Genomic DNA, 22,910 nt, shown 5'->3' with positions numbered 1-22,910 from the left:
AAATACCTTCAGTCAACGCACAAAGATAGCTTACTGATTTTGATTTGCTTATTATTATACATATTTTGCAGAATTATTGATTTACATTGGTATTTGCTGGAATATCATGGGCGCGAGTCCGCTGTAGTCGGGAGAATAATTATACGTCCCTCCTCGCAGCAAGATCACTTTGGCGTTTTGTTTCCGTCGTCAGTTGTCACGTTCAGCGCCGCGATTTCAGCTTCTGCGAGCTTGACTATGCGGGTTAATCGCGCACGGTTCTCTAAGCAAAGTAATAATGATGTTACCATATGATAGTTACAAGTAGAAATCGCGTGACCAAAAAAGGTAAGCAACTTGCTGTCGCATATGAAATGAATTCGCGTAGAATAACAGGTCAACATCGTTTATTACAATTATCATTGAATTCTACACTTCAATTAACTTTGAAACTTTGTACACTTGATTAATTTGTCTATTCGTTCAAGTTCGACTGGTTTCATTAGGACCGAGAGAGGCTGGGATTATTCGTTATCGTTATCCGACGCCGCGGGATCATCAAGGAAAAGTAATTCCAACGCAGCCAATTCGGCTAGATGATTTATGTATGTAAATAAATAATATTTGACACTGCGCTCGACGATTGCGCAAATTTATTGCACGATTACACTACCTTTCGCTGCGATTGCTTTTTCCTGAGCCAGCCGCTTCTGACGGTGTTCATTCGCTATCTTGGCTTGTTTCTGGAGGGGCTCCTCAATCAATTTAAGTTTCTTCAGTTTATCGGCACCATGAAATACCCCGGCGATCAGACATACCCATCTAAAAAACTGGTAAATATTTCTTGCATCTGATCGTTGCGACGTAGATATGTTACAATTACTATTGTGAATTCTGATAAACGTAGTATACAGCTGTAAAAGGAGTACATTGAATCGTACAAATCATCGGCAATAAAATTACACGGTACGAGCCGTGAATGTTTTAATAACTTATTTTATATGTTACACCTTGATTCCCGGATGAACCTCACATGGAGCAGGGAGACCTGCCGATACCCTCTTTACCCCATAATGTAACGTTTGCCTATTCATCCTGATCACTCAGATAGCAGTAAATTCTTGAATATATTCCGGTGCAATTTTTTTCATGTTGACATGAACTGCGGCAACAGTTATAAAATCGGTTCGAGATAGACCAATTGTTCAAGCCATCCTCGTAGTGCAAGCGCCTAATTTCAAGCTATTCTACATATTCAGTATGTGGTGTGATACAAAAATCGAATGGTAACTTATCGAGCTCAACGATTATACCAGATCCAATACCACTGAACTATACTCAAGTTTAGAGTGTCTAAACTCAAGTTCAGTGATCAGTACGCGATCTGTAGCGTAGTGGTGGTATGGCTCACTGGCATCTCTGATTCTTTTTCATGTATTAGAAAAAACAGTGCATCTACTATTGTTCATAGACTTGAAGAGATAGACTGCGCGATCTGTGAACCGAGCTGAAGCCGTAATTAATAAGAAAGAGTAATAGCTGGAGCCGGACCTCTCATTCTAATCGGTGACTTCGTCAAGTACACTTCCCCGCTTGTCTTATTGCGTTCCCCCCCTGATGCCTGGTTCCCCACTCCTTCGGTCGTGCAACAGAGAGGTCCACTCCATCTGTTTTTTCTCTTTTTAATTATGTCTTCAGTTCGGTGTACTGACCGCGCACTGCGCGGTCTATCTCTATAAGCTATGCTATTATCGACCGAACATCACAGCAACGTCTTCGCTTACGTTGCGAATTTTGAAAAAGTATCGATGGACGTTTAAGGGGCGGGATATATAACGACCCGTTATAATCATCGGTTCTTATTGTTCTAGACTGTCACATTTATTCTGGTTATATGTTTGAATAGGTTAACAACAATAAAAACAAAACATTATAACGGACCGTTATATAATACGGCCGTTAAACGTTTAATTCAGGAAACTAGTCTCGCGAGCTGCGATCACTGTCGACATACAGGCTCGAAACGACGGTGGTGGGAGTAGGCCATAGACTTGTAGGGTCCACGAGTTCGACTCTATCTTCATACCCAGTACTTATCGCCTTATTCTTCTATGATGCGGGTTGCAAGCCACCCACCGAAGTCTGATAACCAGTAGAATTCCACAGTCTACCACCGTCTGCACAGTCGTCTGCGCGTAGGGCTTGCGCTCCTTTGGACATACAATCATACAAAGTGTTTGATAGTCCGGCGGGTTTCGTGCTCACAGAAATACTTAAAATCATTTACTTATCAAGCTAATTTTTTATTTCTATTGTAAAAATACACCCAAAATATCTGTAAGAATGGCGACAAAACCATTGTACAAAGTTGGTAAGTTTAATCACATTGAAGACAATATCTACGTATGTACATACATACACACTCATAACTTGTGAATTAAGAATTGCTAGCCTAGAATGATAACAAAATAAGAACGCCGTGTTCACCATAAATTCTGATAAACTTGTACCCTCTTGTTTCATTATCTATTTGTTACGCGACACTTATTCTGTCAATCTTCCGGCTTTGCCAATAATACGCGTAAACCATTATTTCACCGAGATCTAGGTTAGTTGCGCTGCACGTGGGCCGGCTGATTAGGAGCCGGTTAAAGATAGCGAGCGGCTCTCGTAACACGAAATTGAGAAAAATGTATAACAGCCGAGCTGTACTTAAGGCCACCTTGGCACTATTTCCCATATAAATTATACCATAGCTATGTGATTGGAGTCTTTATTGTTTGTTCACGCATTTACAGCGGATATTTCGCTGGCGGAATGGGGAAGGAAGGAGATAATGCTAGCCGAAAATGAAATGCCTGGACTCATGGCCATCCGCCGTAAATACGGACCATCCAAGGTGCTCAAAGGTGCGAGGATTGCCGGATGCCTTCACATGACTGTACAAACAGCAGTGCTAATCGAAACACTGACTGAACTTGGCGCAGAGGTAGAGTATAGTTTCTCAATTCACTATTCTGAATCCTTGATTACAAGAATTCGCTATTTGCGTTACTTCTTAACTCTACAGAAAGCTTCAATTGTATTTATGTATGCTGTATGAGGGAGGTTTAAATTTCTGGAAACCACATGCAGTTGCTGAGTTTTTATACCGCGACTCAAAAGATCCATACACAAACATTGACAATGGCATAGAAAAGAATTGTACATGTCAATATGTTGGACAAAGAATAAAAGAAAGAAATTATGTAAATTATAGAAAGAATATACCTTCTCTTCCAGATAAAAGCCTTCGTGATCTAATCTGAATTTTAAAATAATCTATTTTAAACAAACAATGATTTATTATGCCAATGATTCGTTATCTGTGTATCCATGACCCCAGGCAGTTGAATACGACTTGGCTTGCTCAATAGTAAGATAAATGGTAATTTGTTACGCCAGAGCTCAAGGAGTTTCTAACTCATGCATCTGAGGTTATTCGCTCGTCAAATGATTTTACTAATCTTACATCACGACTGATTCGGTTGTGATAACTTCTTTTTCTTTATGCAACTTGACAACCTCTCACTTATTATCCTTACTTCGTGATTTCAGGTACAATGGTCCTCGTGCAACATTTTCAGCACACAGGATCATGCAGCAGCAGCTATAGCAAAGACTGGCGTGCCAGTTTATGCATGGAAAGGTGAAACGGATGAAGAATACATGTGGTGTATAGAACAAACCCTGGTATTCAAAGATGGAAAGCCTTTGAATCTGATCCTAGACGATGGAGGAGATCTGACCAATCTCGTGCACACCAAGTTCCCTGAATATCTGAAAGACTGCCTTGGCATCTCGGAAGAAACGACAACTGGTGTTCACAATCTTTACCGCATGCTTAAAGACGGAAAACTCAAAGTACCTGCGATAAATGTCAACGACTCTGTTACAAAGGTACGGAAAACAGAAGACAATTAAAACGTGTTTAACGTAGCGTGGTAGCAATCACGATCGATGTTTCTTCACAGAGTAAATTCGACAACTTGTACGGATGCAGGGAGTCTCTAATCGATGGAATCAAGAGAGCAACCGATGTTATGTTGGCTGGAAAAGTGTGCGTAGTTGCAGGTTATGGTGACGTTGGTAAGGGGTGCGCACAAAGTTTACGAGCTCTTGGAGGTCGAGTTATAATAACAGAAATTGATCCCATCAATGCCTTACAAGCGGCAATGGAAGGCTATGAGGTGAATATGGAAATTTTGGATTTGGCGTCTTTGGATTTCTCGATTAAATAACCAGAGTTTTGTCTTGTTGGGTAATCAGATGAGCGATACAATTTGTTTATTAATTTCTTTTATTGCAGGTCACAACTATGAATGAAGCTTCGAAAAAGGGACAGATATATGTGACTACAACCGGATGCAAAGATATCATTCTAGGAGAACACTTTTTGAATATGCCCGAGGATGCTATTGTTTGCAATATTGGGCATTTCGATTGCGAGATCCAGGTCGCTTGGCTGGAAAAAAACGCGAAATCAAAAGTAAACATCAAGCCCCAGGTCGATCGTTACGAACTGAGCACTGGCAGGTTCGTTTTGCCCAATTAAGAAACAAAAATCATCTCTGATTTGAGTAGCAAATCAATATTCTATAGCAAAATATTTTTAGGCATGTCATTCTCCTTGCGGAGGGTCGACTAGTCAATTTGGGTTGCGCGACAGGGCATTCGAGTTTCGTAATGAGTACCTCATTCACAAATCAAGTCCTAGCCCAGATAGAGCTCTGGACAAAGTCTACCTCGTATCCAATCGGTGTCCACATGTTGCCAAAGAAAGTGAGTGAAAAGATGCTACCGTTACGGTTTTTTCTTCTGCTTCAACGTTTTCAATCATTGTTTATATCGTCATTGTCATCAATCACGGCATACCGTTGACGATGAAAGTTACCTATATCCCGTTGTTCCTACCAACAGCTCGACGAAGAAGTCGCCGCCCTGCATCTCGACCACCTGGGCGTGAAGTTGACTAAACTCACTACCGACCAGTCCAAATATCTCGACATCCCCGTCGATGGCCCATACAAATCCGACCATTACAGATACTGAAGCGCGAAGGGATGAGAAAGAAGAAAACGGCGAGTCGGAAGATGAAAAGTGCGGATTTTGATCTGAAACAAACTATAGGAGTGTCTTGGATTGACTGAGGGCGACTAAATAAACGAGCGATTCAAATATTTTTCGTCTGTTATTTCTGTACCACCCTCACATTGTCCTGATTTAATTTACAATTAGTTTATACCGCACTGTCGGGTAAAGTAAAAAAAATATTCATTTCTCATAAGTAATGTGACTGATGCTGTAAAGATCGCGGGGACGCAGTGCGCGGGTGCAGATGCACGCGCGGAAGGCTAATGAAGGCGCTTGCGTCCGCGGGAGTCCTGGTGGAAGGGGAGGTTCCTCTAAAATCGTACCGCACTACGACTGCAGGGGTAAACGAGCGCATTCCCGCGATATTATGTAGAAAATTTCTCCTCGACGGTTTATTACAGTTTGACGATTAGGTGATTCCGTGGAGTGGAGCTCTCTACATGGGATATGAATGAAGACCAAATCCCTTTACGCGGAGGTAATAATTTAGAATATTTTAGAAAAGTTTTCGATCGAACTACACGCACGGCAGAATCACGCGCAACATCCGTGTCACAGCGGCGTAAATTAGGAAAGGAAAAAAAATCAATTCCGACCTGTGTTATGCAGGGTTGCGAAAAAAAGCAACCTTTTCTGTTCTTTCATTCCGCACCGCAACGCGACCCGACGGAATCCAATTCACCACTTACCTTCTTCAATTCCCAATTCAGGGATAATGAGATGCGTGTAACGAGAAAACGAATAAATATCACCTCGCATGATTCACAGATATTGGCAGTGCTGCTGCTGTGTCAAATACCATGGCCAGGGCCGAGTGTTTTCAAAATATCATGCCCTCGAGACAGTGCCTCAGTGGTACGGAGGATAGTACAAAAGGTAAAGGAGGAGTGGCTGGCTGAATTTGTTATTCTCCTTATTTTAATCAGATTCAATTTTTAATCGCAAACTTCCCCTCTTACAGAAATGGATCCCCGTGCTGAACAAATACCAAGTCGAGCTGCCCCTCGAGTGCCCGTTCCATAGAACCAGAGACATATTTCACCCTCAACAGGCGGCCAAATATCAGCATCGACCTTCCCAATGGACGTGCGGGTTGTGCGGAAAATCATTTTACGAAGAGCGTCACCTGGACATGCATTTTGATAATAGACACAAAGGCGACATCAACATTGTCAGTACAGATGTTAATTGTTATTAACTGTACTATCATTGCTAGTTGACTACATTTATTTACGTTAGTATCTTCCTTGTTAAGGCAGAGGATGCTGTCTGTCTAGCCGACTACTGCGATATTATGAGGTGCGACGTTCTGATAACTCAAGACTTTGAGGGGTCATCAATAGACGATTCGAGTACCATCAATACGGACATCGAGGTATGGAGGGAAACGACGGCTCGTCAAACAACGCTAGCTCCTTCAACCGGATCCAGAGACTTGGCTAGGGTATTCGGTGACAAGTTTCAAGAGTCGCAGACCAGCGGTGGCACTAACAGAGGAACGTTCCATCACTACTGCGACAGGCGAGATACCCCTGAGAATCATTTCACCATTAACCATCAGAAGCAGAAAATGATCGGTTCTGAGGATGAAGAAAACAATAAGACACATGACATCTGTGACAGTAATCATCTCGTCGACTCGGCTCTACCAGCTATCGATAGAAATCAGCAGCGGCTCGCCGAGCTACAGAAACTGAAATCAAACTGCAAGCCTGAGGAGCTTTTGAAATTGAAAATAAGATGTGAGGTACTAATACCAACAATTTATACATTTTTTACAACTTCTTCATATCAATTTTCATACTCCCTTACCACGCTGATTTTCTTTCCCCTCAGATTCTGGTACGTGACTGCATCGCAGGATTGCTTGTTAATCTGTCCGTTCAAGATTTCACGGAAGTTGAAGGTGCGTGGTTTCATGCCACGATTGTGTAGCAGTGTTTTTAAGTTCTTTTAAAATTCTAAAACGCGTTTCACTCTGCTTTTCGCGGTTTTTTTGATAATAGGTGAACTCAATCGAGCCGTTTGCTGGTATTTGACATGCGAAAAATACTGGGAAGATACGCGCAGACAGCAACGTCAGATACCGTGGCATCTCTTATTCATACTAGCCATGCTCTTATCACTGGGAATGTCAATGTGCTATTACATCATTTGGATATTATTTGAGTAAGTAATTAATAAAAAGAATCCCAAGGAGAGTCTAGATTTATAATAGACTTTTCCTTCCGGTTCGTTTGCTTGCACTACTTTCTTCAATTCCGTTAAGTAAGTTTATACGAATGCAACGCTTCGATTTGATCCAAGCAATGGATGGGATTGTCAAAATACGTCAAGGGTTTCACGAAAAATCCTTGCTTTCTTGATGTCAATCTGTCAGTTCTGTAAATGCTCTATATCAAACTGATACAGTTTAATAATGGCCATTAGTTCATATATTGTGAATGTGCAAGTAATCAATTTCGTATGACAGTTCTGTGCATGAAATGAGAGCTGATGGAATGTCAGGGATTTCGCACTCACCACACAACAATAGGAACAAGGAAATGACGTCTCCGCAGCATGGTTCGAAAGTTGACCAAAATAAGAAAGATAGCAAAGGGAAATTGGAACCTGGACAAGACACGCCCTCCGCAGGGAGTGCTGAAACACCCGATCATTACATATATGTTGCATACCCACCTGAGCTGAAACGGCGACTCCTTGAAAGGTAGACTCACGCTTTATGTATGTTTGTATATACTTTTGTATGGCGTTGCAGCTGAACTAGGTAGGATGGCAGTGACAATTAATTTCTTGGATTTTTTGTAGCTGTTATAATCGAACAACGCGCCTGTAGAGTGAAATGAAGATCGACAGCCAGTTTGGGGACATGATTGACACAGCAATTCGCACACGCATACCTCTAGCCATATTGAATATAGAAATTACATCTTAAGGTAAGGATTATTTTTTATGAGCATCAATTACCGTGCAAAGACCTACGTGTAAGAGTTGAAGGATGAAATTAAAACTGTACAGTTTATTCATGTACCGTTGAAAACTTGATTGCTAATAAAAAATGCACAAATAATAATTTGATGCCTATCTATATTTTGTAGCCGTGGTCGACATCGAGATTTTAGTATTTTTTTCTAATTCGCAATAATTATATAATTGTATACAATGGTAATACATGCCCAAAACTGTTCTACTTAACTTATAATAGCCATGTTCAAACGATACCGATTTTATACAAACCAAGCCGAGGAAGCTAATGGTCCATGTAGAGAAAATGGGGAACTTGTTCAAATTCCTCCCCCTCACCGCCGTTTGCTATTAGGTGATGTCGTGCATGGTTTGTATAAAGAACATGCGATGTAACGTGTCGATTGTTTCGGGATTGCATAACTTTTAGACTGGTGCGAGGTTACGATGTAATAGTGTAATGGTGATTAAATTTTCATGAGGGTAGTGCTCTCGTTGAGACAGTAGCATCCGCAGCCTGTTGGACACAGTGTCTTGGTTGTGAACCAAGCGGCCAAGTGTTCGGTGTGACCTCCGTGTCCGCAAACTACACACACGTTGCTGGGTCCTGAAATATCAATGAGTACTGTGTTTAGGTGATTTTTTCATAGAATATCAGAGTGAATGTCACAACTGAAAGCTGTACAATTAATTCTGTACCTCTAACGGATATGTGACATATGGCACATTGAAATGCCAACTGCCTGCAATTGTTGCACTGTGGACCACGACTAGATTTATTGCAGATATAACATTCAATTTGAAACTCTACAGCCTTGTGGGAATCGATCGGTGGTACACTGACGTGTTTTAGTACCTGTGCCCTGGCATCAAGGAGCCTCCAACTATGCAGGACTTCAGCATATGCTTTTTTATAGCTATCGTAGAGGGTGGTGTTTTTTTCATCAAGAAACCTGAAAGAGAGAAGTACGTGCTAGCTTTCGAATGACGATGTTTCACCCTTGTCCCAAAGTGGGAGAAATTTCGATTGTTTTCTTTCTCTACAAGACATTACTTCTTTAATAATTGAAAATTGTCACCTAATGTTTCGGACGGGATCACCCAATGTTTCTTGAACGAATTTAAGGTCGTCGAGAGATTCAGACCATGAGTTTGACCTATGTTGTTTGAGATTTTGGAAATTCCATCCCTCAAGCGTCGTATCTGCAGGATGTATTGTGTGATACGGTGAACCGCCAGGCTAAAATTGTCATGTTTGAGCGTTAATTGAATGACGAGTAGAAGATTTATTATACACACAGGTATAATACTTATTCATTTATTACAGCGAAGGGTAAGAGAAAATTAACGAGTGCCACAGCTGCGAACACGCAACAAATTATTGGCAAGCTTCAAGCTCTATGAAATATTATCAATTGGTGTATTAATTATTCTTTGGTGCATGCAAACTCATGTATCATATTTTAACGAAATGCATGTATGCATGTCTGTACCTTTATTTTGGCGGAATTTCAAAAACATCATAGGCCCTTTTTTTTCAGCAACCTATAGTACTCTACAAGCCTATCGAATATGCGCTACCAAACTCTGACGTACATATGCATCAAAATACCGAATTATCATAGTGTAACAACCCGTCCCATTGCCGTTACACTGCTTCAAAGTAACTATGCTTGCTAGGTGGGGGGTGCCTTAGTGGCTATTACCATGTTATGTAGCGCCAATGTACATGCATACATACATTGAGGCTGGTAGCAGCGATGTAGCAGTCAATCATCAATGTTACATCAGTATACCTTGCAATATTAGGAATAAAACATTATTGCTATTACGTAATGCGTGCCACATGTTACGTAAATGTCATATCAGAGCTACAAACCTTTGAGTGGGGCATAACTTGTTACACATGAGTTACAAGTTATGTCACGGTAACGCTTCTTGTTACATCATGTTTCACCGTCGATATATAATTGTCATGAAATTTTTTTGGGATATTTGCCGAGAGAAATGGAAACTACATCTAGAATGTATCTACGTACCCAAATAAAAGCAGAAAACTTAGTTTAATCGAAGCTCTAAGTCGACGAATTCGGCAAGGCATAGATTCTTTGCATTAGCTTAATATTTGCTAAAACACACGCGCACGCACACACACAGGTGAAAACTTTAATCAGTCACAACATACTGTAAGCCCTGGTGTGATAACCGAAGCGGAAGATATGAATTTTTATTTCCGAGAACCAAAGAAGAGTAATTTGCAAACCAAAAGCTGTCGTTGATACAAATCTATAGATACGCTAAAGAATAATATTTATACTTTACCTTCTGCCACCATTTCCCAGTGGAAAGCCTCTACAACAGAGATAATAAAATGTCAGTTGGATAAGCAATGCATGCTCGGCAGACAAATTGTTATACACTACGCAAAAGCAAAGGGACAGAGGAATCAAGAAAGCACCGCAAACAGCAGCAAGGGGAGCAGCAATAGTAGCGGCATTGGCAATCTGGTAGGGCAGATCAAATCAAAATTAAAGAAAAGAAAACGACAGAGAATGCCTGTCTAAGTGAAAATACAAAATCTTCATTTATAGATTTTGATAGCCATTTTCTTTGTTAGCAATGCACAAAGCATGCATCATAAAAATAGCAATGACAATAATAATAATAAAAACAACCGTAATAATTATAATGGCGACGATGATAATTTACACAGTAGTTACCTGCCAATTGAATTTTTCATCACAAGTCGTTGTATAGTCTACTTGGCACTTAAAACAATATTGTGTCTTACTTACACTGACGTTTACAGACTTGCTCACTGCACGTCCCTGCCCAACATCTTGATTTTCAGAACGATAAGTAAATGTGCAGCTCAGCATGCCTGCCATTTGTATATCAGACTGGCTGGCGTAATGCTGTATACTGAAAAGCGAATAAAGTTGATCATCAAGGGTCTGCCTAATCTTGAATCCTGAACTCACAGAGAATGGATCAAGTTTTGACCAAATGGATGCAAGGGCCACGGAGTCTCGATATCGTTTGAGGAGAGGTTGGAGGGCATCGGCTGCGATATGACGAGTGCGGCTAGGCACCAAGCTTGAACAAGGTCCGGTCTTTCAAGCAAAGCTGCCACTCCGGCATTATACTGACACATTCCAGGAATGTCTGTAATATTGATGCTACAGTGGGGGTGTTGCTTTATTCTTATTGTTTCGTGATTCAAATACTCAATACAAATGATAAAAAACTCACATGTACTTTTCAGCGAGTTCTTTGTTAACAAAGAACAATGGGGAGGCGTCATAGATTGTAACCATCGGATGATTTTTATTAGGTGTTTTCGAGTGGAGCCTGGTCGATGGGTGCAAACTACGTCTGGACCCTCTCTATTTGCAGATGAGACGTCACGAGAGAAACAGTTCCAAGTTACTGGCAAAGTTTTTATGTAAGTATATACAAATGATGACAAGTTTACCCGTTCGTGAAAGTAGAATGAGCTTATAGATATGTTGTCAGCTGCATTCGGTTGTGAATAAGCCGGATATACGTGGGGAAAATGACTACTGCTACCGACTCCCGATCCTAACGCCGAGAGAGCTCGCGGCGTTACGCTTTCCGGCTTTATGGACGGCCTTCTGGCGTACGGCGTTCGGCCAAAACAAACTAGTATTCCTAGAAAAGATTGGTGTAGATTAAAATACGGGTTTAACCCCTTGTTTTTACCCTGGCTTGAGAACTCCTTACCTACGCAGCAAAATTTAGCACCTGAAGTCCGCGGAAAAGGAATGTAGGTATCCTGGTAGTTTGGAAATATGGCACCGGTCGTATTGAGAAAGTTAGCACTATGTGGCATCCTGTATCCCAGATGTTTACCCTCAGTCTCGTCGCTGACGCACATCTGTTTAGGCAGAATGAAATTGATCATCTTCAAATGATAAAAATCGAGAACTCGACAACCAAATCAAAAGGAAATACCTGTTCCAAAGTTGTGATCAGCTGTCTTAAACAGGGCTCTAAGCAGGATCGATTCTTCCTAACTCGTTGTTGAGCGGTCTGCTTCAGTACCTTCGAGAGCTTTGCCATCGCTGTATTGTCTATGGTTGTTCCAGGACAGAATTGAAAGGTCGGTGACGCATTGTATGGGTAATTACCAGGAAAGTTTACTTTCAATATAACATTGTAATTTTTATTTGACGCTGTGACCGTACAGCTTCGTTGCTCTGCATCCATAGCGTTCACCTGAGATGCGAAACACAGAATACATTACAAGTGAGTCTGGAAATAATCGAAACGATGCAAAAATCACGAGTAAATTTACCTCAATGTTTGGAATGTTCACATTGATCAATGAAAATTCTTGCTGTAACGTTTTTGGCTGAGTCGGCGATAAAACATCTTTGTCGCTTGTTGAGTAAGTGAGCGACTCTATGCCCATTTTACCTCCGTCAATTTTTGACATGACAAAATTCATTTCTCTGTCGGTCGGTGTATCTTGAAGCTCGAGCTGTTGCATAGAACGTAACGTCCCTGAGAATTTTATTAGCCAGTCATTGCAAATACAATAGCGATTCTCCTCATAATTTCGTACTTGAAGCTTGCGATACACTCACTCAGGTTATTGTCTTCTGTGTACGGAGTATAGACAGATGTTCCATCATCCAAATCGTGTCCGCATAGCTAAAACGTGCAAGGATTGATTTTATTTGTGTTATAAGTAATTTTTAGTAGCAACATCGTCGTTTCATGAGTCTTAGATTTTGTGAATTCTCAATACAGAGTTATGAACTGAATTATATGATGATTATAGTGATTACCTTTTGTAGAAATGGATCGATTTTGAATATTCTCAGGCATTGATCTTTGGACCAAGTTATCAATTCAAAGTCATTCGGTGCTGCGATAGGAAAATAAGTTATTGTTGCCCTTTGACATCATTTAATACGGCGCAATCAAATATTTTACTGCAAAAACCCCTCTTGGAATACCTTTTTTCTGATGCCTCCACTGAAACTCTAGCACAACGTCAGTGTGCCCTATAAACGTGTAAATTGGAGCTGTAAGATTCGAGGTGTTCCACAGTAGCAGACTATTTTCCCCTCGCCTGAGCTGTGGCACAACTATTGTAACCAGACCTTCCCCAAATGGCTACAAGCAGACGTAAATGAGATTTTGAAAATCTTTCACGACTTTCTTGCAATTATTTGATACAGTTAGCAATACAGATGATTAAATTTTACCGTGTATCTGGCTCTCCACACAGGTGCACTTGTCGTCAAAATGCTTTCTGCTCTTCGTGGATTACTGACATCAAATATTTTCACTGTACAGTCCTGACTAGAAGTCGCCAATTGATTTTGTTGAAAAGGACACCAGTCCAGGCCATGTATCTTGAAAGACAAGAGGCCACTTATCCCAAATGTACCAAGTCAGTAAATAATACGAAGATTGTTCAAACGATTGTGAAAATTCACAACATTCGGACGTTCGTGCTATACATTTTAAACCAAGCACCACACAAGTTACAGTTTCCCCTGTTCAATGTCCTCGGTTTATAAGCATTCACACAAAAATAATTGGGAAAGAAAACCAAACTAATACCTTAGTTAAATGAGCAGCTATGTACTGCATCGGACTATTCCCTTTCCTCTGGTCCCATATTTTGATGTCGCCATCATGCGCAGTGGCCACAATGTGTGGGGACAGACAGTTCCATCTGACCTGAGATGCTCCGGCTAAAATGAGATTTTTCATCAAACAACTATTATGTAACAATTGTTGAAACATAAAAACAAAATTGGGACTTTTACCAACAGCAGATAGCGACAAGCAGGGCCTACGCTGATCTCTAATGTCCCAAATGTGTATGAATGTGTCTATGCTGCACGAGGCGAGAATGTCAGGCTCAGTGGGATGCCAGTTCAAGTCACTAACAACACGCGTATGTGCTCTGAGGCTATGCGTCGTTGTGAGATCACGTCCATCTCCACCAACAAAATTGAGTATTTCGACTCTGTTGTTACTCTGTAGAAAGAAAACAATGAGCCTCTCCTTATTTATCGATGCTTTTTCTACTTACGGATATAGCGCAAAGGTGACAATTCTGAGAGTTGGGATTCCATTCGGCAGAGCCAACTTCGTACTTGCTCTGACGTTGGAATTTTCGCAGGGTGTCCGTGCCTTCGTCCAGGTGCTTGACGGCAAAGCATCTTCGCCTGCAGAGCCAATGAATCGGTATATTTGAGAGGCTTTATAGGAATCTGGTCGAAAGCATTGAAACTCACCCGGCCAGAAGAACGAAGCTCCCGGTTGTGTCAACCGCCATAGTATTGGCCTGGTGCATGTGGAGAAAGCTAATTATTTGAGGTTTGGGGCGAAGCTCGATTACAAAGATCTTGAGCAACCGTGGTTAGTTTGAGTTAGTTTTTTAGTGGGGGCGACGCGAGTCGCTTGGCTTACCTGCAAATCCCGGTGCTCGGCGACCACATAATCGCTACCCCAACGTTTTGACATTTTCAGAAATGACAGGGGACCTCGACATCGTTTGATGAAATTTGAGGTTATAATGAATCGTTGTGTACGCATGTAAATATTTAAACTTGTGACAGAGTGCAGCACTATCTGATCGGCATGACAGAATCCCTGTGTAATAGGATGAATTAGGCTCGATTGGTATTGGATTGGTACAGTTTGCGGGTGTCATTTTACGTTACAATCAAAGCAAAAAACAAATATAATTACATTTCGTTCTTTTTTAAATAATCATAACGTACACTTCCCAATTTAATTATTTTGGTTTTGAACATTTTAGAATTACATATTTCAGACTTCAAGAACTCGCGGTCATCATTCAACATCCGTAGGGTTGGCAACATGCATCGCTATTCGATGAATTCAAAATCGAAAAAACAGTTGCCGGCAGAATTTCAAATGGCGACTATCCGTGACGGCTTCAACGCAGCGCTGTTTCGAATAAATTTCGTGAGCTTTTGGAACGAACAGCGGGCTTAGCATTGATCAGAATATACCTACATAAACCTTTATTCAAACGTGCGAATGAATATCAGGTTAACTGTCAGATGTGGCTGTGCAGGTATCGCGGATTCCATTTCCCCGAGTTCGGAAAGATTTGCTAATGGTAAATGTTCCGTGTACGTAATAATACGTCTATAATGGTGTGTAAATATCAGCCAGCAGTGACAAACATTGAGTTCATAATTCCCCGAGTGTCTGAGATGGTTAACCAAAAGGTTGGAATAATAAAGAGTGAGTCAAGTTTGTACGCGCGATATAAGTAATCCTTGCTGTGTTTGCGGTTTCGAGTAAGTTTGAAATTCTAACTGACAACGTGCATTTTTAGTGATTGAGAGTGGACACACCGGAGCAAATCACGGACGTCGTGGGAGCCAACTGCTATCAACAGTAACGTGAAATCTTATTTCCACTAAAATCATGCGCGTTAACAATCGCGGCAGCATCTTGCAAACCTTCCGATACTTAATTCTTTCCAATATCATTGTGATTTTTTCATCTCGACCCTGTTCCACGAGACAAAAAAAGTCAAGAAAGATCGATTCTTATCCAATATCAAAATCATAAAGCACAATGGAGCTACCAGCTATGAATAAAACTCAATGGTGAAAGTCTCAAGTATCTATACTAGACCCAGTTTCATGGAGGAGGAGGATAAAAGCGATGCACCAATATATTGTTAAATGCTGAAGTATATTTATTTATTTATTTTCAATTTAAGAATACATTTAAGAAGTTTGTAGTTCCACGGTGTATATATCGATAATTTTTATCTTTGATTATATAAAAATGAACGTTTGTTCATTTTTTTTTAGCTAGACCGGATTTATCACTCGACGAGGACTGAGTGCTACACTGAGAGATTGGTTTCTTAGGCCGTGTACTAGGGTCTGTGCACCTCTTAGCTTTTCCATGTAAACTTGTATCTGTAATTCAAATATTCTTAAACTACTAAGAAAGCAACGAATTGTACTGAAACAGGCGAATTAGATGAGAACGAAACGTGAAAACAAACCCTCAAAGTTTGCCTGTATATTGACAATGGATCCCAAACTCTCTGTCGATGGACACAATGTTGAAAACACATTTTCGCTCTTCCTCGTTGCCATTTTAGTCGATATGGAACTGGTGCTGCTGTGGCATCGACTAGATGTTGGTGATGGCTTGAGATAGTTGGTACAGGGCAGTACCATATTTTTGTCCGACAGTAATTTCTTTATATAGGGCTCAGCCTCGGCATGACGAACCGTGAGCTCAGTGATGTGTTGCAGGGCAAGACCGTTCTGCTCTTCAAGTTCACGAATTGCAATATCCTTCTGTGAAATTTTCAAAATATTGCATCGTCAGGTTTATGCGGCAGCTGTCTATACCTTTGAAACAAATCATCAGTCAATTCTTACCTCCTGCATCAGGATCAAACTGTCATCGGCACAGAGTTTCTTGTTTTGAATGTCCTTGTATACTTTGTGAAGGCTTTTGTCAGCCCTCAACTGCTTTTCCAGTTGATCACTTATCTGATGCTTCAGGGTTTCCAGAAAACGCTTTTTACATGTCTCTTTGTCATTTGCCTTCTCTATGTCTTCCAATAGCTGTTTATAGCTATCTTTCATTACCTGTGGAAATATTATTTGGATTGCCATTTAATGTAGAGTTATTACCAAATTGTACATGTATATGAAAATTTTTAGCTCACCTCTATGTCGGCCTTAGCCTGTACCAGTTGTGCCCTTCTGTATCTGAAGCGTTCCATCTCATTGTACATTTCCTCGCCCAATCTTTCCTGCTCCATTTGCTCGGGTCCTCGCTCTTCAACTAGCCCCAAACTTTTTTTATATTTATCATTGGACGCATTGACAATCCTTAACGTGTTCTCCATACTCTGAATCTCACATTCAGTTTTTCTAATCGATTCGTCAAGTTTGTCCCCCTGCTCTTGAAGGGCATACTTCTCTTGCGCGCTTTTAATTTTTATGTAAGTTGTTGTCAAGGGCTCCCCGTCTGCTGTCGTCCCCAAGCAAGACATCAGTTTGTCGTACCTAGTTTGTAGCTGTTGTATACGTGTCTTGCGCTCGGCGATCGCCATGCGTAATTCTGACGTCTCTGTGCTGGCTGTCTTTTTTCTCATGGCAAGGGCTTCCTTCTGAGCTTTTATTTCAGCTTCTCTCTCTTGCATTGTCTGATACAATTTTTACATGAAATTACAGATTAATAATGAATGAACATAAAGACAAAAAACTAGAAATTTGACGTTGCTAGTAACAATCACTCACCGCTTGTATCTCAAGTTTGTACTTCTCCAAATTGTATACTTTGTTGTTGATATTCGATACAGTTCGTTCCGCTTGGTAAATTCTTAACCTAAGTATGTTTTCGTTCACTTGGGTCTCCTCGTTTCGAGCTCTGGCTACTTTTAAGTGTTTTTCACCTCCCTCCATGAGCAGCACTTGATCCTGCTTCTTGTTCTTCAGCAGTTTTAACTGCGCTTCGTCATTAGCTATATGAGTCGATAATTTCTTCATGTCATGCTGAAATATTGTTGCATTTGTAAGGAATTGTTTTCAGATCAAAGGTGGTAAATTGCACACTTGAAATTTACCTCCAGAGTCTTAATCTGAGACTGAAGAAGCTTCAACAGGTCATTTTTATCAGTCAAACATTTTCCCAATTCCTCTATCGTTTTTTCTTTCTTTTCTAACTCTGCTCCGTCTTGCTCGACTCCACTGAGGTGTCCGAGTTTCATCCGACCCTTTTGTATCTCAAAGTCACGATGATAGGCAGAATCTATTTTCTCTTTCAATTTTCGTCTCTCTTTAACATGCAAAATCTCTAGTACTTCAACTTTTTTCCTCTCATTCTCAATTTGTAGCTCCAATGTTTTTATCTCGCCCTCAAGCTCAGATATTTGACTCGTGCTCCGCATATTCATTCCTTGGATTCGATTAATTTCCTTATTGATGAGCGATTGGAATTTTTCCTCCTTCTGCCAAGATAAGGAAAGAAAATACTTGAATCTGTTGTCTAACATCAAATTCCATATATTAATTACCTCAATCATATTCTCCAGTTGCTTGGTTCTCTCTGCTATGTTAGTTCTCCGATCATCTATTTCGTCATAAGTCTCCTTCAGCTCTTGTATCTGCTTTCGCCACTCCTCCAATTTTCTATTTCTGTTCTCAATTTCCGCCTGTGCCCTTTTTCTTTTCACCCTCACACTCTGTGTCCTTTGCGCCGCATGCGCCAGCATTTTCTTGTACATGTGAAGCTGGAATACAATTTTAAATTTCAATGTGAAAGATTGTTAAAAAATGACGACCCACCTCTGTTGTATACGTATTAAAATTCTCGGAGAGCCTCAATCGCTCGTCTTTAATTGCAACGAGTTTTTTCTCCAGCTTTCTGATTTGTTCCTCGAGCAGTTTGTTATTCTTGACCTGGTTCTCGATAAACTTCTCAGACTCCTGCAGCACCTCCATTTTTTCTCTAGCCACTTCCCGTAGCTTATCTATTTCCTGCACTAACAAGGAAGGGACAAGAAGTAAAGAATGTCTGTGTTTGAAGCAGGGTGAAAGATACGAATGTGTATAAATAGCAACGTCGACCTGACCCTCAAGGCCTTGTGAATTTCATCATCCCTCTGCTTGAGCACGAGTACGCTTTGTGTCCATTGACTTATGAGCTGCTGGCGTTCCTTCAAGGCGTCGCCGTACAGCCTGGCTGTCCTGTCCATTACATTCTCCATTTCAAAAACACCATTGACAGCAGTGACGACGGTTTGCCGGCAACATTCTACCTGTGTCTGCAGTTTCTGCCGCCTCAATTCCAGTTCCTATAAAGAATTCGTGTTGCAGTGTTTTTCACATTTTTAAAAGAAACCCACCCAAACACCCACCTTAAACTTCTGGCTATCAGTTTTCATATACCGTTCAATAAGCTGGTTGTCCTCCTGGCCCCGCCTCAAAGCCTCTTCCCATTGAACAAGCTGGTCCTTATCAAACTTGGCATTTTTCTTTAGTTCCTCAAGCCTCTCCGTGAGCTTACTCAGCTCACATTTTTTACTCTGAATCCTTTGGATGACATCATTCCGCTCCTTGTCGTATTGCCTCACCTCCTGACACAACTTGGAATTTGTGCTATTGCACAACCTGAACAAGTGATCCTCGCTATCCAGCTGCATGGAGTGAGCGGTGAGCAATTTTTGGTTGTTCTCATGTTCCAGGGCGACATTTCCAATGTGCTTCTTTATCGTATCGATACGCCGGGTGACGGAGTCCAGCTCAAGGCTCAGCGAGCTTTTGTACTTTGTCTTTCTGTCGATCTGTTAACAATTCCAGGTGATAGTAAGGTAGGCGTTTCGTTTCCGCTACTAGCAGTATGAACAACTCAGGTACCTCTTCCTCGAGCCTTTTGTTCTCCTCGTTAGCAACAGGCACGTGAAATCCATCACCCCAACCCAGCTCCGTCAAAACATCATGAATTAATGCCATGTTGCAGTTTTTTTCATTCGAATTGCAATTTACAAAGTTGTGGGAAAAACCAAACACCCTTCTTTTGTGGAAAGGAAGGAGGCCGACATCAGAAGTCAAGCGTCGCTCATTTCCATGGCAACCTTCCTACCAAAGCTTGGGCACACGACGATAGATGGCAACATACGATGCGGTCACCGAAGCGGAGGAATTGGATGATCATTTTCACGTGAACACAGATGTCACTCGATACATTGCTTATTATGTGGCCACCTATAGTAGCTCGTCGATCTCACGGACAGGGTGGAAAATGGGGTCGCCGTTGAAAGTAATCCAGGATATATTTTATTAGCGAGGAATCACTTTTTTTTTTCCTATTTCTCTTTATTTTTACAACTACTATTCGAATAATCACCTCCATTGGTGAATTTGAAGCGGTGATAATTATCAGATACGGCGCTCTTCACTACCCCGTAAAAGTTCGTATCGTACGTGAGAATTTTCTTAATCTGTAAGATATTCGAGTAATTTTGAGTTTCTTGAGAAAATAAAAATTGCTTATTTACGAACGTTATTTGAGCCTATAACACACACGTAAGGCTGTGTGTTGAAAATGTTAACATATTTTTTCCACCACCTTCTCTTATCTTACGGTACATCCGACAACCGATTCTTAAATTTTATACTTGTGACGTTCGATACTTTACAAGCTTTCACAACATGTTCGAAGCTAGGACGTTTCCTTGGAGTTGTCTTCATAGAAGAACTACTTGGTCGGTATGCATGTATACGTACATGCGTAGCGGACGCGCAAGTCCTCATGGAACCGTTAATTTCTCTCCTCCTCGACACATCGCTCGCACTCGGTATATGCTTACACGTTAGTATTTCCCCCTGGAAGAAATTGACAAGTATTGCGGGACTTTTAATTTCGCGGGTTGAACCGCGTGGAGCGCTGCTGCCACGTTTGCATCATTCATACATGCGGGATTCGCAAAAATATGAGGAGAAGGGATGACGGAGTGGATAATCTGATATCCAAGTCTCGTAATACCGGAAAGCAAACTTTGCAGAGAGACCTGCGGTGTAAGATATCCTATTATACACCTGTACGTAAAAGGCACGACGACGGGGCTGTAGGACGGACGTGGTTTTTTTTTCTCTACCTCTACTACGTTCCCTCCTCTAATCGTATTCAGCCTCGCGTTGTCATCATTTCGTCGTACCTGATATCAATGTGATATTATTTTTTCCTCCGTTTGCGTCGATATATGTTAGACAAAATCGAATCGTATAACTGGTATACATCCGTTCTGTCCAAGTTATACACCTACGAGAAATCATGAGGCTGAAGTTAGTAACGTTAACGTTACCGTAACTCAACATCAGGAAAAAAATCATTACCGCGCAATATTATAATGACTTTCAAGGAGCTTTGGCTTTGCAAAATATGAGTATATTGTATTTATCACGGTTTACTTAATTTCAGATATCCCTGAAGGTGCGAAGTAACGATTTTTCCTAAACATGCATCGCTACAGTAACGTTACCAACTTCATCCTCATCGAGAAACACATCTTGGGGTGCAGGCGGCAGTCCGGTAAACTGAGAAAACCGAGAAAAGAAAAAGTGAGTGACTTTGTTCGAGCCAATTGATCGCCACCCTGTGTAAAACGTGCATACTGTACATCTTGCGCTGATTTTGGAACATGAACCCTGGACGATGATGACGTCAACACCACGTTGAGCATACTGCGTATAGGTATGAAATTGACGTCGTCGGATTGGGTGTAACGTTAACTGTATAGGTATACGTGCATGCTCGCTGAACGTACACATGCGGAGAGTACAGCACTGCACGATTCAGTCTTCTGGCACGGGGGTGTAACGGGGACAGGACTGTAAAGGCAATGCACTTTAAGGAGCACACGAACCACTCTCTCGTCGACACGCCACTATCTCTCGCGAGGGGAGCGTTAGGCTCGGTTCACAGCCCGCATTTCTGCCTTATTCACTCTGCGGTATATAATACAATATTACAAGAACGACGTTGAGTCGAAGAGGGAACGGAGAAGAGGAAAAAAGAGAGAAAATACCCGCGGCCAACTCTAACGGAGATCCTTAGAGACCGGAAGACATTTGAACAATGTCGGTTTGGTATAGTGTGGAAACTTGACGTAATGCTAGGTGCGCGCGCGCGTGTGTGTGTGTGTCCCTTATCACTCGGTCGAACTGCACCACAGGTGTTTTGTACAGTTTTTCTCAATACGCGATGCGTGAATCATGTCGGGCAACTTCGAATTGGTGTTGCAGAGAGAGAGAGAGAGAGAGAGAGAGAGAGAGAGAGAGAGAGAGACAGAGAGAGAGAGAGAGAGAGAGAGAGAGAGAGAGAGAGAGAGAGAGAGAGAGAGAGAGAGAGAGTGAATGACTTGACACCCCGTAGCAGGCATGCAGCGTTGAACTACGTCTTGCCGTAATTAATCGTGCTGAATAGCGATAGCATGGTGCAATTGTTCATCATTGTAATATCGTAATATTCCCCGTGTGAGAATTTCACGAGAAACAGCGTTCAGGCAAATTAAATACGGTTTGACTCGACGAACACGTAGTATTGAGCAGGTACTTGGAAACGGGCGAGATATGTCTAATCCACGCGAAGAAAATGACGAAAAAATTACTCTGTTATTGGAAAACAGGAAGCTTAGGATCGGTTGGCTCGGCCCTCGGACGACGGAACTTGCGTTTCCGATGTATAATCAGTAATCACGAGTCAGTCCGTGGTATGAGTGTAAGATATATGTGTATATATATATATGTAGAACGCGTAGTTCGGCGAGTTGCTTAATCGTGTTTAACCCCCTTGACCCTGTTAGGAAGCCTGGAACGGCGGCCCGCAGTCGCCCAACCTGAGCCGATTCGAGTTACGACTTCCTCTTAAGTTTTATTCGAATTCTGAATATTGCCTCGGTCATTGCAGTGAAAAGAATAGGTACTCAAAACGTTTTAAAAATACAGCATTTAGGATGAAAAAGTATCTTTGACTTTCATGCACACAGATGTGCTTTCCATTCTACCGTTAAAAAGGGTCATCGGACTGCAACTCTTGAATAACATAACGACTGTTCCGTATAATTACTATTTACAATATAGTAGTGTTGTGCGATTAATCGACAGCTTCGATTAATCGTTTTTTGGATTAATCGATTAATTTAGTTTTTTGATCAGTCGTTTTTTTAATTTATCGATTAATCGGCGGCTTCGATTCCATATACCGATTGACCTGCAGATTTATTATGAGGCAACTTCGATCAATCGTTTAATCGCACAGCACTAATCTAT

General features: G+C 41.3%; 5 protein-coding genes across 10 annotated transcripts; 2 read left to right on the top strand and 3 right to left on the bottom strand.

The window, feature by feature from the left end:
• Nucleotides 1-86: 86 nt before the first annotated feature.
• On the bottom strand, nt 87-1,907 carry LOC124294555. Of its 2 annotated transcripts, none has more exons than XM_046740292.1 (3): nt 990-1,907; nt 653-893; nt 87-262 (listed from the first exon to the last, which is right to left on the bottom strand). In XM_046740292.1, the coding sequence occupies exons 1-3, from the start codon at nt 1,071-1,073 to the stop codon at nt 165-167; spliced, it is 423 nt and encodes a 140-aa protein (XP_046596248.1). In that variant the 5' UTR covers nt 1,074-1,907; the 3' UTR covers nt 87-164. The 2 variants fall into 2 exon arrangements, with proteins under 2 accessions (XP_046596248.1, XP_046596249.1); XM_046740293.1 differs by having other exon boundaries at nt 1,764-1,907.
• A 255-nt stretch (nt 1,908-2,162) lies between these two features.
• Nucleotides 2,163-5,198, top strand: LOC107222348 (adenosylhomocysteinase). The gene is made up of 7 exons (XM_015661679.2): nt 2,163-2,350; nt 2,778-2,968; nt 3,577-3,918; nt 3,993-4,208; nt 4,328-4,554; nt 4,635-4,800; nt 4,939-5,198. Exons 1-7 carry the CDS (start codon nt 2,323-2,325, stop codon nt 5,068-5,070), a joined length of 1,302 nt encoding a protein of 433 aa, XP_015517165.1. The 5' UTR covers nt 2,163-2,322; the 3' UTR covers nt 5,071-5,198.
• A 214-nt stretch (nt 5,199-5,412) lies between these two features.
• LOC107222340 lies at nt 5,413-8,188 on the top strand. The gene is made up of 8 exons (XM_015661666.2): nt 5,413-5,590; nt 5,881-5,988; nt 6,074-6,283; nt 6,368-6,859; nt 6,949-7,018; nt 7,119-7,281; nt 7,586-7,822; nt 7,924-8,188. Exons 1-8 carry the CDS (start codon nt 5,564-5,566, stop codon nt 7,949-7,951), a joined length of 1,335 nt encoding a protein of 444 aa, XP_015517152.1. The 5' UTR covers nt 5,413-5,563; the 3' UTR covers nt 7,952-8,188.
• On the bottom strand, nt 8,183-14,687 carry LOC107222341 (GATOR complex protein WDR59). 5 transcript variants are annotated; one of them, XM_046740272.1, is made up of 20 exons: nt 14,536-14,687; nt 14,361-14,410; nt 14,156-14,291; nt 13,887-14,100; nt 13,678-13,811; nt 13,317-13,466; nt 13,065-13,224; nt 12,894-12,973; nt 12,690-12,756; nt 12,398-12,606; nt 12,055-12,318; nt 11,824-11,977; nt 11,555-11,751; nt 11,332-11,465; nt 11,061-11,258; nt 10,875-11,001; nt 10,402-10,431; nt 9,159-9,319; nt 8,936-9,032; nt 8,183-8,686 (listed from the first exon to the last, which is right to left on the bottom strand). In XM_046740272.1, the coding sequence occupies exons 1-20, from the start codon at nt 14,659-14,661 to the stop codon at nt 8,666-8,668; spliced, it is 2,709 nt and encodes a 902-aa protein (XP_046596228.1). In that variant the 5' UTR covers nt 14,662-14,687; the 3' UTR covers nt 8,183-8,665. The 5 variants fall into 5 exon arrangements, with proteins under 5 accessions (XP_046596228.1, XP_015517153.2, XP_046596227.1 ...); XM_015661667.2 differs by having other exon boundaries at nt 8,779-9,032; nt 14,536-14,686; XM_046740271.1 differs by having other exon boundaries at nt 8,779-9,032; nt 13,887-14,060; nt 14,536-14,686.
• Nucleotides 14,688-15,800: 1,113 nt separating this feature from the next.
• On the bottom strand, nt 15,801-19,981 carry LOC107222335 (coiled-coil domain-containing protein 39). Its single transcript, XM_015661656.2, has 11 exons — nt 19,497-19,981; nt 18,998-19,423; nt 18,713-18,934; nt 18,426-18,617; nt 18,155-18,370; nt 17,705-18,088; nt 17,379-17,633; nt 16,802-17,284; nt 16,509-16,721; nt 16,124-16,424; nt 15,801-16,034 (listed from the first exon to the last, which is right to left on the bottom strand). The coding sequence occupies exons 1-11, from the start codon at nt 19,590-19,592 to the stop codon at nt 15,910-15,912; spliced, it is 2,913 nt and encodes a 970-aa protein (XP_015517142.1). The 5' UTR covers nt 19,593-19,981; the 3' UTR covers nt 15,801-15,909.
• Between the last annotated feature and the right edge of the window lie 2,929 nt (nt 19,982-22,910).

The sequence above is a fragment of the Neodiprion lecontei genome, chromosome 5, assembly GCF_021901455.1.
Source record: "Neodiprion lecontei isolate iyNeoLeco1 chromosome 5, iyNeoLeco1.1, whole genome shotgun sequence".
NCBI classification, from domain to species: domain Eukaryota; kingdom Metazoa; phylum Arthropoda; class Insecta; order Hymenoptera; family Diprionidae; genus Neodiprion; species Neodiprion lecontei.
This window is presented reverse-complemented; position numbering and strand designations above follow the sequence as displayed.

Excerpts from the sequence above, each read along its gene's own strand:
- LOC124294555 (XM_046740292.1), bottom strand. The coding sequence starts at position 1,073 with ATGAATAGGCAAACGTTACATTATGGGGTAAAGAGGGTATCGGCAGGT. Across the intron at positions 894-989 it reads AGGTTCATCCGGGAATCAAG|CTGTATACTACGTTTATCAG; the intron begins GTGTAACATATA and ends CTCCTTTTACAG. Across the intron at positions 263-652 it reads AAAAGCAATCGCAGCGAAAG|AGAACCGTGCGCGATTAACC; the intron begins GTAGTGTAATCG and ends TACTTTGCTTAG.
- LOC107222348 (XM_015661679.2), top strand. The coding sequence starts at position 2,323 with ATGGCGACAAAACCATTGTACAAAGTTG. Across the intron at positions 2,969-3,576 it reads TGACTGAACTTGGCGCAGAG|GTACAATGGTCCTCGTGCAA; the intron begins GTAGAGTATAGT and ends TCGTGATTTCAG. Across the intron at positions 3,919-3,992 it reads TCAACGACTCTGTTACAAAG|AGTAAATTCGACAACTTGTA; the intron begins GTACGGAAAACA and ends GTTTCTTCACAG.
- LOC107222340 (XM_015661666.2), top strand. The coding sequence starts at position 5,564 with ATGAAGACCAAATCCCTTTACGCGGAG. Across the intron at positions 6,284-6,367 it reads ACAAAGGCGACATCAACATT|GCAGAGGATGCTGTCTGTCT; the intron begins GTCAGTACAGAT and ends TTCCTTGTTAAG. Across the intron at positions 7,823-7,923 it reads AAACGGCGACTCCTTGAAAG|CTGTTATAATCGAACAACGC; the intron begins GTAGACTCACGC and ends GATTTTTTGTAG.
- LOC107222341 (XM_015661667.2), bottom strand. The coding sequence starts at position 14,661 with ATGCGTACACAACGATTCATTATAACCTCAAATTTCATCAAACGATGT. Across the intron at positions 14,292-14,360 it reads AGCTTCGTTCTTCTGGCCGG|GCGAAGATGCTTTGCCGTCA; the intron begins GTGAGTTTCAAT and ends TTGGCTCTGCAG. Across the intron at positions 13,812-13,886 it reads CTTGTCGCTATCTGCTGTTG|CCGGAGCATCTCAGGTCAGA; the intron begins GTAAAAGTCCCA and ends ATCTCATTTTAG.
- LOC107222335 (XM_015661656.2), bottom strand. The coding sequence starts at position 19,592 with ATGGCATTAATTCATGATGTTTTGACGGAGCTGGGTTGGGGTGATGGA. Across the intron at positions 19,424-19,496 it reads ACAAAAGGCTCGAGGAAGAG|ATCGACAGAAAGACAAAGTA; the intron begins GTACCTGAGTTG and ends AATTGTTAACAG. Across the intron at positions 18,935-18,997 it reads CTGATAGCCAGAAGTTTAAG|GAACTGGAATTGAGGCGGCA; the intron begins GTGGGTGTTTGG and ends AATTCTTTATAG.